This window comes from Staurois parvus, unplaced genomic scaffold (genome assembly GCF_062004578.1).
Source record: "Staurois parvus isolate SC_StPar_1 unplaced genomic scaffold, SC_StPar_1.0 ptg001003l, whole genome shotgun sequence".
NCBI classification, from domain to species: Eukaryota; Metazoa; Chordata; class Amphibia; order Anura; family Ranidae; genus Staurois; species Staurois parvus.
The window spans coordinates 808,278-820,457 of NW_028318799.1; the positions used below are offsets into that span (position 1 = coordinate 808,278).

Below are 12,180 nucleotides of genomic sequence, written 5' to 3' on the forward strand. Positions count from 1 at the left end.
GTCTGACAGAAAAACTTTGCAGAATGAGCCTAACCTTAAGCAGAGAACATGGTTCTAGGAATCTCCTGACTTGCCTGGGCCAGCAAAGTATCCATAGTTCTGCAGCAAGATGAAGGAAACAACCAAACTGCTAACATCATTCACCGATTTAGGGAGAAACGTCCTCAAGGGGTTGCGGATCAGCCACAGAAGAAGACCCATCTTCAAGTTATCAGGTTCCACAACAGCCTCAGAATGTACATTATCCTCAACAGGGGGTACTTGCTGCAGAAACCCAGTGTGTTTTGCCTGCTGACAATCCAGGGCGGCACCGAGCCTCTAGCGATGACTTCTGCCTGCCAAACAGGAGTCCATGAGCACCCAAGTGTGCAAACCGCGCTCTTTGGTGTGGACACCATCAGTTGAAGAAAGCTAGATGTAAATGCCGTGACTCCAAGGAAGATTGTGAAGTTGAGAGAAGTATTCTCAGTGTCATGCAGTGTAGGGACCAGGCCACTTGTTCTGTCCCAGGGAGGACACCAAAACCTTCCTGAAGGTGAGGGTTCTGCAAAACATCGGTTATATTCAGGAGAGTCCAATTCCAGAAAAGCAACTCACCATGAGAGGAGGGGACTGTGTTCTGGGCAATCGAACTGAGACCCAAGGTAAAGAAACATCCAATCGACTGAGAAGAGACCACCCTATTCACCCAAAAGAGACTGATGGGACACACCAGGGACTTCTTGTTCAATATTGACCATTTGGATGTCTCACCCCCAGCATAGGCTCCCATCAATAAAAGGTCCTACAGACCACTGAAGGGGAAGAAGAAATTTCCTGACAGATAATGATGGGTTCAATAACACAAAGGGTTGATACTGTTACAGTAAAGGTTAAGTTGAAGCCTCGCTCTTTGGTGACCAATAGTTACCAACAATAGCCATCTGTGAGGCAGCACCTTGCAGGTGTTAAGCCTTTCAGAAGGGTTCTGAATGCAAGGGCCCAAAAAGCTGACCCTCTTCAAGGAACATAATCTAAGCACCCCACAATGGCAATACCAGGAAAGGGCACTAGGGTAAACACAAACTTCAAAGTCCAATGAGGGGCAACTGAAGGAGGTGCCAGATACAAGGAGCCTGTGGGCTAAAAGGGGTGTCCTCAGCACCAATATGTCATTGAGGCAAACAGGCCCAAGGACCTGCCTGGATGTACAAAATGCATCCAGATTTGTAGAAATGAAGGCACACCTTGATGCACAAGGCTTTTCAGAGAGGTAGCTTATCTCTGACTTTGAGCCCTATGGTGTTCTTGGGAGTTAGGTTCAAAAGGCCCAACAGGCCTACTAGAAACTACTATCAAAGTATATGAACATATACCTCCAACCCCTCGAATGACCTCCTGTTTTGAGGCAGAAGCACACTCTGGTCACCCGTGACACTGCTAATCATGGTGTCAAGGACTGGTCTGAAGCCCTTGAAGGTTATCAACATCAGATACTCCTTACATACTGACTCAAGTGTCCCAGTTATGCATTCAGAGTGCTCTCAGCATTTGCACAGAGATTAGTCCTATGTGAGACATAAGTTTGGAAGAATGTAACCAGCCATAACAAAGGCACAAGGCTCAAGACACTTGCACAAATAGCAGTATGCAGTGGGGACCTACCTAAGCAGAGGAGTGACCCCTTTTGAGTGAATCTATCCTTTCTGGCTGTTCATCAGTTCAAGGTTACTGCCAACATGTGAGACAGCAAAAGCCAAGTCAATTCAAAATGGGATTTGAGGGACTCTATCTTACCTGTCAGTGAAATCCTAAAAGGTGAGCAAACCCTGAACAATTTTAGTGGTATTCCTGTTAAGGTGGGCACTGGCGTAGCAAAGGTGAGTAACAAGGACCACAGGTGCTGCTTGAGTTAAGAGCCCAGGAAGGCCAGAGACCAATTCTGCAAAGAGAAGCACCAGAATGCACCAACAGCTGAGCACAAACAGCTAAAAAGACAAGAGTGGACATTGAGTTCCATGTGGCATGACAGAGAATCTGGCCTCACCCAACAGAGCTGAGGAAGACTCCAATGATGTTGACCCTATAACAAGATTCCAGACTACAGTGAGGTGGTGCCTCCTCCAGGATACATGGCAGAAAAGAATGTAGAGTGAATAAGGCTTTCCACCCATCATATGTCATAATCACTTGGTCTCCTCAGCATTGACGTTTACTGTGATGGTTGGAAATTTGAAAAAGCAGTCCAAAGCCCAGTAGTGCAAACAGTGAGGTGGCACCTGATGTTTCATCCCAACCGGCCGTACTTAATAAGTGAGTCTGCAGACAGAAAGGGTTACATCTGGGGCTGTGGCACAGCTTTGGACCTGGAAAGCTTTTTGCAGCGAACACAGTACAGTCTGTCTTGAAAAGCACCACAATGCAGAGCCCATTTCCTGAAGATTATATTCCAGGCTAGCTCCACAAGCCCAGTACAGAAGGCTACATATATAGCCTCAAAAGCTAGTGCTGAAGAAAAGCTGATCCAGATAGCTGCTATATTTAGACTGAAGTCTTAAATTAAAAATGTATTGAAACAAAGGAGGATGGCAAAAAATGGTTAAGATATTGCTGCAGTAGTGTTGAATAAAAGGTGTCCATCTCCACCCCCAAAACACTAGAAAAAACTGAGACATACTGGTGGTAGAAAAGGGGTAATGTAGGGGCTGGTTTAGAATTTTTCTGATTGCCAATGTCCAAACATCCTGTAGTTAGCAGTATAACCCATCTGTAACTGAATTCCTGTGTCCCTATATGGGCTAGTAATACAAAAAAAAAAAAAAAATACTTTGACTGGGATGAGGTACTGGACTCCTACAAGCTTGTTTCCCCAAAACTTTCTGATAGGTCTCACCCACTTCTACATGGGTCGTACCCAACTCCCATCTGTTTATCTAGATTCTGGCCACATCATAGCCCTCTCAGTCCCATATGTGACGAGTCTGGTGCCACCTTCTACTATTTGCTATAGGCGTGCCCAGTTATTCAAAGCTACTGGACACAGGTGGTACAATTACTGTATGAATGAATGGGCTCCCCGCTAACCTTCTGCCACAATAGTGCCTTCTGGGCCTCTTTCCCAATCCAGATAGTGACAAACATCCCCACATTTTTCTACAAGAAACACTTATTATGGCCAGAATGCTAATTGCCAGGGCATGACTAGCATATCATCATCATACATACTGGGGGGGTACAATTGGGGGAATCAATGGTGGAGAATGACCTGGGGGTTCTGGTAGATCACAAGCTTAATAATGGCATGCATTGCCAAGCTGCGGTTTCTAAAGCGAGCAAAATCCTCTCTTGTATTAAAAGAGGTATAGACTCCAAAGAGAGAGATATCATATTACCCCTATACAAATCATTAGTAATACCTCATCTGGAATATGCAGTTCAGTTTTGGGCACCAATTCACAAAAAGAACATTGGGGAACTGGAGAAAGTGCAGAGAAGGGCAACTAAACTGATACGAGGAATGGAGGAGCTCAGCTATGAGGAAAGATTAGAGGAACTGAATGTATTCTCTCTTGAGAAGAGGAGATTAAGGGGGGATATAATCAACATGTATAAATACATCAGTGGTTCATATAGTAAACTCGGTGTAGAGCTATTCGCCCTGAGTTTATCACAGAGGACAAGGGGGCACTCTTTAAGTCTGGAGGAAAAGACGTTTAATCTCCAAACACGGAAAGGTTTCTTCACATTGAGAGCTGTGAAATGTGGAATAGACTACCTCAAGAGTTGATTTTGGCCAGCTCCGTGGATTGCTTTAAAAAAGGCTGGATTCTTTCCTAGATACACAGAATATAACTGGATACTAACATTTATAAGTAAAGTTAATCCAGTGAATATCAGATTGCCTCTTGCGGGATCAGAAAGGAATTATTTTCCCTGCAGGAGCAAATTGGATCGGGCTTAGATGGGTCTTTTTGCCTTCCTCTGGATCAACTGTGGGTATAGGATTATAACTTTTTTTTTTTAATGGTTGAACTGGATGGACTTTTGTCTTTTTTCAGCCAGACTAACTATGTAACTATGGCTCAGTGCATCATCACCAACAGTCTAGGAATGGGTGGCCACCATTAACCATACATTACCATATAAGAAAGTAATTTATCTTCATAGATGCTACTCTGCTAAATATCATAAGATTTGGGACAGATGGCTTGATCAAGTCTCTAAATGCATAGATGATGAATCTGTAACTGTGTAATTTTCATTGCTATGTGTTTGTTGCATTATTATTCACATATACTTACCTTATAATGATGTGAACACTATAGTCATCTATCACTAGCCATTATTACTGACTGTCCAAATGAAAATGCATTTTTTGATATATATGGATATAGTCATTACATGCTATGTTGTCTTCTGCTTCTCCATTTTATAGGAGAATGTAACAGCTCATTGTCATAATTTCCGTATCTTCGTTAATGTACATGGGAATCATCCTTTGTTTTGTATTACTTTGTAATGGTGTTTATTACACTGTCTTTATCTTTTAAATTTCTCTTTTAATAAAAAGCAGTTTGATTAAAAAAAAAAAAAAAAAAAAAAAAAAAATCAAATACTTTGCATACATAAGCAAAAGATTGATTTACTCTATATATCTAATACAGGAGAGATGCATTTTGATTGTATATTTCAGCTGATTTCCACAAACATAATCTGTTATCACTCACCACTGCTGAGAGCCAAAGCCATACCAAGCTAACTGCAGGATCTGAAAGCCAAGCCCAAGGAGAATAGTATTCTTATTACCGATAGATCTCATGAGAACACCCAACACCACAGTCTGGAGACAGAACAGAGGATACCATAAGATACAGTTTTTTCATAACAAAAAAACCTAATAATTATAAGTAAACAATTTAGCCTTGAACATTAATGTTAGAGCTCTAGTTTTTGTTAGTAATGCTTATGTCCAGACAGTGAAAGAACACAACAAATGTCAGGGCTAAAATATGGGCTCCTACTATATACTGTACAGCTCACTCTCAACATATCATATAGGGTAGAGGCACTGCTGGTAGTTTTATCCAAATGCAATGATTGACAACATCCAGAAGGAGAGAACTGGGGGAAATATCAAAACTCACCTGAGCTAAAATAGACAATATTCCAACAACGCCAATAAATGTAGCCACAGTTTCTGAGGAAAAGCCAATCACCTGTTAAGAAAAAGATAGGAGAACCAGCGTCATTTGAAATATATTTACTGTTCTAATTTAAAGATTCTTATTAACAGTTAATAAAGAATTTTACAAGCTCTTCATTATGACTGATATTATCTGTTGGTCTCTGGACTAATTCAGACAATAGTCTGTAATAGTCTTGTCTGGGTGACGTATCCAATTTCTCATGAACTAACTTTCTAGATGCGACAATCTTAATATAAAAATTGAAGCACATTTGCGTGGAATAAAAAACACATTTTTAGTAATCTGGAATTTTTATGCTTACCTGTCTCAAGTAGAGAAAAAAACTTGAGTATTGCCCAGCTTCAGGAAGGTAAGACAGAAAGACAGTTATACAGATGAGGAGGACTGTAGAATCCTGGCCAACCTTTCGCAACGACTGTGAAAAGAAAATACACAAATTATATTAGATATGTCTCTTAGGAAAATACTTCAGAACCACCTTGTGTTATACCATAGTTTTTTCATGGTAAAAATGCAGTATGTTGTTTCAATCTTTGAAAGCATGCTTAAGAAGTGAACCTTAATGAGAATTATCTACTATTAATTAATACCATTATAAACATGTATGTAGGAATTGGCATACTTAAAATAGAAAATCGGTTTAAGGAACGCTCACTAACATAGCGGATATGAATTTTCAGCTTAAAGCTCAAATACAATTTCACGGACATCAGCAAAGCTTGTGACATGCAGCACACATGAAACCCTTACCAAGGCGCCAGGAAACTTTCACAAATCTAAACAGAATAGGCGGAAGTGTAACTCTAACAAGTACATCCTTTTGGCAACCCAATCCCGATATCTGTCTGCATATTTGTATATTCCCCCAATCCATCACAGATGTCATGTCCATTTTTTACTTCTCGCCAAAAAGCTGACTGTGTTATAAACAAGGAAAACATTACATGAGATCTGTATAGTCCCTATTTGCCCCCTGATGCAGTTATGACTAATTCCGAGAACCTTTATTAAGCCTCAGAGCACAATTTCCAACTCTAGTCCTAAGGGGCCTCCAAGGGTTATTTTACATGGGTAATATTTAGTCTACAATTACAGCCACTGCAATTTATTCAAGCTACTGTAGTTCTCATAGAAATGTGATTTTACTTTTTGCTATTTAAAGCTCAACTTCTAGGAAAAAAAAATGTTTTGCTGAAGGAGTAATGAATAGTGTAGAACCTTAACAGAATTTCATTTCTGTTTGTGTCACTATAAAGGGAGATTTCCCCTTATTTCCTGTCCCAATGATGGTTATGAGACAAAGGGCTAAGAGTAAAACTTTTCTGTATAAGGACATTTCAAAGCTAGCAAAAAACAAAAAAAAAAATCAGACAGACCTGACAGCAATTCTAACCCGTCTCCAATCTATTGCTACAGAATATTTTAGTTAGAGTTGGGATTAAAGCATGGTAATGCCAAGTACCACAATCCATGGTGTACTGTATCCTCCGATGTTATTGGGGACAGTAGCAAGAGATTTGATAAAGTGATTGATACATGTCCACAAGCTGCAGCCTCTATTATAAAACATTACTCAGGGCACTTCAGGGCTATTTAAAAGCATTATAACTGTAGTGTGCCAGGAATGTGCATATAATGCGAGTGTATTTTTTATCTGTTATTTATGAACAATTTGTGTTTTCTTATGGAAAACACTACGTTTGTTTAATTGTATTCTGGGTACCATTCTCTGAGATTTTGGAGTATCACTAACTACCCTAACTATCTGATACAGCAAAGCATTCCTCTTAAAATGGACAGGCACAGTATGACCGAATAATAATATATATATATATATATATATATTTTTTTTTAAAGAATATAATAATAATGACCAGGACAAAATTATAAGCTGAGCTGCTCGTGGTGGTGAAAAATGTTTCCCGTGGTGATGTAAACTATGCAGAAGGTTTATGAACTTTATGTGATTGATTTTTATTGCAAAACAAGAGCTGTCTGAGCTCTATGCATTCCTTTTGAAAAACAAATAGCAGGCTTCTTTACAAAAATATTAATTTTATGTAGAATGAGGCACTGACAACAACAAGCCATTTCTTCAGACATTTTTTTCCTAATAAAATTTCATCTGCAAAATTTCAATTCACTTATTTTTACTATTTTGTTAACCAATTAACCAAAATTCATTATTTAGGAATCAGAAAATCCTAGCCGTTGCCTATGATATATATTACCAAAATCCCTTGAAGTGGTACAACTGCTTACTCTTAAACAAATTGCAGTTCCTTACAGAATCATAGAAGTGCCCCTATGAAGCGACATATTTCTTACCGCAAAGGGATCTGCTTGTTCCCAAGATATAGGTGCTCCCCAGGAAACTGGACGCATTTCTTCTGGAAGCGACTCAGGAACAGCAATTAGGATGAATCCTATATCCAGAAGTGCCACTCCTGAGGCCAATACTACCACCAGAGTGTCGCTGTATGCTCGAGCCAAGTAGGCACCAATTGCTGGACTAGTTACCAGGCTGGCAGCAAAAGTAGCAGACACCTGAAAACAATGAGCAACAATGGCGTTAATTATATAGACATGGGACACAGAGGTTAAAGAATCACACCTATAGGGAAAGAATAACATCATATGCCTCACAGACATCAAGCTTGATGTTCCTTTTTAAATTGGAATTTGTTCTAAAATGAAGGAACATCAATATGTCTTAGCACAACAAAATAAAGTGTACACACGCACGCGCACACACACACACACAAGCCTTACCACATACTAACATACAGTGGAGAAGCTCATCTAGTTTCAGACTTTTCTTAGACAAACAATATTTTTTAAATTAAGTGTAAACATTCTGGGCAAAGTGATGGTAGGTCTGCAGTGGAGGAATAGTTGTAGCCAAATCTAGGTGGTTACAGTACAGATTATCACATGCTCAAAGAAGATCACTGTCTTTGTCAATAAATGCTTGCAAGAACAAATCTGAAATAGCCATACCGGATTTTCTAGTCTAACAATGCCTAGTTTCAGCTGTTAAAATAGAATTCAGGCAAAAATAATTATGCTAGGGAGGACAAGTCGAGGGGAAGCTACTATGCAGACTTTTGTAACAGGATATAAACTAATACTGGGGGCCTTGGCTGCTAGACTAAGGCAAGTATGCATCTGCAAAGAGAGAGGGACAGCTAATTTTGCACATGGAAGGGAAGGCAAGCAAGATAAGGGGAAGCGTGGTGGTATAATTTCTCATGCAGTGTCAGCAGCCGCCACCTTTGTTTACCCCAGCCTATGTACTTTATTGGGATTTTGTGCGATAGAGCAACACAAAGTGGCATATAATTGTGAAGTGGAAGGAAAATGATCAATGGTTTTCAAAATTCTTTACAAATAAATATCTGAAAAGTGTGGCGTGCATTTGTATTCAGCTCCCTTTTACTCTGATACCCCTAACTAAAATCTAGTAGAACCAACTGCCTTCAAAAGTCACCTAATTAGTAAATAGTCCACCTGTGTGTAATTTAATCTCAGTATAAATACAGCTGTTCTGTGAAGCCCTCAGAGGTTTGTTAAAGAACATTAGTGAACAAACAGCATCATGAAAGCCAAGGAACACACCAGACAGGTCAGGGATAAAGTTGTGGAGAAGTTTAAAACAGAGTTGGGTTACATAAAAATATCCTAATCTTTGAACATCTCACAGAGCACTGTTCAATCCATCATCCGAAAATAGAATGAGTATGGCACAATTGCAAACCTACCAAGACATGGACGTTCACCTAAACTGACAGGCTGGGCAAGGACAACATTAATCAGAGAAGCAGCCAAGAGGCCCATGGTAACTCTGAAAGAGCTGTAGAGATCCATAGTTCAGGAGGGAGAATCTGTCTACAGGACAACTATTAGTCGTACACTCCAAAAATCTGTCCTTTATGGAAGAGTGGCAAGTAGAAAGCCATTGCTAAAAGAAAGCCATAAGCAGCCCGTTTAAAGATTGTGAGAGGCCATGTGGGGGACACAGCAAACATGTGGAAGAAAGTGCTCCGGTCAGATGAGAACAAAAAATTTAACTTTTTTGTCTAAAAGCAAAATGCTATGCGAGGTGGAAAACTAACAGTGCACATTACCCTGAACACACCATCCCCACCATGAAACATGGTGATGGCAGCATCATGTTGTGGGGATGCTTTTCTTCAGGGACAGGGAAGCTGGTCAGTGTTGATGGGAAGATGGATGGAGCCAAATACGGGGCAATCTTAGAAGAAAACCTGTTAGAGTCTGCAAAAGACTTGAGACTGGGGTAGGAGGTTCACCTTCCATCAGGACAAGGACCCTAAACATACAGCCAGAGCTACAATGGAATGTTTTAGATCAAAGCACATTCATGATTTAGAATGGCCCAGTCAAAGTCCAGACCTAAATCCAATTGAGAATCTTTGGCAAGACTTGAAAATTGCTATTCACAGGCGCTCTCCATCCAATCTGACAGAGCTTGAGATATTTTGCAAAGAAGAATGGGCAAAAATGTCACTCTCTAGATGTGCAAAGCGGGTAGAGACATCCCCAAAAAGACTTGCAGCTGTAATTGCAGTGAAAGGTGGTTCTACAAAGTATTGACTGGGGGCTGAATACAAATGCACGCTACACTTTTCACATATTTATTTGTAAAAAAAATTGCAAACCATTTATCTTTTTCTTTCCACTTCACAATTATGTGCCACTTTGTGTTGGTCTATCACATAAAATCTCAATAAAATACATTTACATTTTTGTTTGTAACATGACAAAAAGTGGAAACTTTCAAGGGGTATGAATACTTTTTCAAGGCACTGTACTTTAAGGGTACGGTCACACTGACCCACACTGCAAAATGTTGTGTTTTACAGGGCAGAGTCAGTGCGGGGTCTGGCAAATGCATGCCACACTTCTCAGATATTTGTAACAAATTTTGAAAACCATTTATCATTTTCCTTCCACTTCACAATTCTGTGCTGTCACGATCGCGGCGTCAGACCCCAGCCCTTCTCACCAAACTCGTGACCGAAGGACTAGCCGATCTAAAACCGCGATGTCACGTGTGTAACAATGCCACACCCAGCTGCACCCTGCACAACGATTTTCCAGCTAATTGGACCACAATCGATGTACCGGCAGCCTGAGTGATTGTTACTGGGTCAGGTTAATTACGCAATTAACCCTTCACACTGCCACCACCACCTTTTTGTACAGAGAAAGAGGAAACTCGGCGATATCAGTTATAACACTATAATGGTTGAGGTAATTGTCTGTATAACACGGTTATACAGAGGGTTAAACAAACACAGTAGCGTTCTTTTTAGAGGCAGGAATTCGTAAATTGCAATAAAGCGCTATAGAAACAGTTCAACACTTTCAGAAGGAAAGATTTATTACTAAAAGGTCAAACGGGTGCAATAAAAAAATATTTACAGAAAAGATGTAACTAAGATATATATATATATATATATATATATATATATATATATACACACACACCGAGACTAACAGCACAGCAAAGAGATATCAGAGAGAGGTGAAAGGGTTAAGGTACTTGCCAAAGTCCTGAGGTTAGCATTTCCAGTTTCAGAGCGAAAGGGCACGGGTCTCCCCAGGTGGTACTGATGTTAAAATGGGAGACGTCTTCAACTTTTTTTTTCTTAGGCCTGACAGCCTAAATTTGTAGTTCCCCAGCAGGGGGTGTCTCTGAAGTCAAGGACCAATACCCCGTTTAGGGCGTGGACCTAAACTAGAGCCAAAATCTCGTGTAGTTCATATTTTGGCTCATAACTCTTCCTATGCACAAGTGACATTCCACCCGTGGGTAGATTATTATGCACACACGTCTGAGGAATGATTAGATATGAATTATGAAATTATACACTGAACGGTTCACAAGATCTATTTTTCGGCTTTCCTATGTATTCGAGACAAGGCGAGTGACCTATCAAATTGTTCGTCTTCTCTTAGCCAATCTGACGATATGTCTAGTTTTTATGTAAGTCTCTCATATTCCAAGATATGAGACATAGGGGAAAAATGGATTTTTAAAAGTGTTAGCTGGTCCCGCCTTCCTTGGAATGTCTTGAACTCTGGAGAAAGCTTGCCTTATCTTATATGAGGTATTACAATTTACAGGTTCTTCAGACAGCTAGGCCCTGGCTCCCTTGGGGACTTTATAGCTCCTAGCCCCCTGCTGGGCCCTGGCCTACTCTGACACTCCTATCACACACACACACTGGCCAAATGTCGCTGTGACTCTCAGAAAGGGAGGGGGAGAATGAGGGGGAAATATGTTTGTCAGGATGGTTAACCCCTTTGCCAAGATGGCGGTTCCTAACAAAATGGAGGACTGCGTCAGTCTCTGGGTATACGCTGTTACATGTGCCACTTTGCGATGGTCTATCACATAAAATTCAAATAAAATACATTTACGTTTTTGATTGTAACATGACAAAAATGTGGAAAATTTCAAGGAGTATGAATAATTATTCAAGGCACTGTAGTTTAATGACTGTACAGCAAATGCTCCAGGTCTCATTGAAGAGTAGCAGGTTTCAATGAATGCTCCTTCAGAACAATCCGAGCACAAAACAGCTTATACAAAACCAATCTGTGTCCAAGTACAAACTCAAACCCACAGGCTTGTTTAATTTTAATTAATTTAAATATGCACTGTCATGTTCTGAAGTAGGTTGAACCACTGACTAGGGATTTCCAGTAGGAGGTTTTAAAGCTTTAAAGGCTAAGTTCACCTTTTGAAAATAAATAAATAAATGCACATTATTCTGCAGGTAAATTTTCTTTCTGAGGAGCCTTCAGAGTATTGCACCGTGATCAGCAGATCACGGGTGCAATGTCAGGCTCCTACATACTCTCAGGATAGTTGTCTGCCCGTATCTTGTATGGGCAGGCAGTTATCTGAGAGCAGGAAGATCAATTAACTATGATGCTGCTCACCAGCACCCTAGTAGTTCAT

The 12,180-nt window shown here is 40.2% G+C and overlaps 1 protein-coding gene across 1 annotated transcript in view; it reads right to left on the reverse strand.

The window, feature by feature from the left end:
* The window catches only part of LOC149441346 (solute carrier family 71 member 1-like), a 61,727-nt gene that overhangs the window by 11,679 nt on the left and 37,868 nt on the right, over window positions 1–12,180 (reverse strand). Inside the window, exons 6-9 of the mRNA XM_089657463.1 lie at window positions 7,515–7,733; window positions 5,488–5,601; window positions 5,124–5,195; window positions 4,707–4,819 (exon numbers count right to left, since the gene is read on the reverse strand). Coding sequence (XP_089513589.1) covers window positions 4,707–4,819; window positions 5,124–5,195; window positions 5,488–5,601; window positions 7,515–7,733 — 518 coding nt within the window. The remainder of the gene's footprint in view (window positions 1–4,706; window positions 4,820–5,123; window positions 5,196–5,487; window positions 5,602–7,514; window positions 7,734–12,180) is intronic.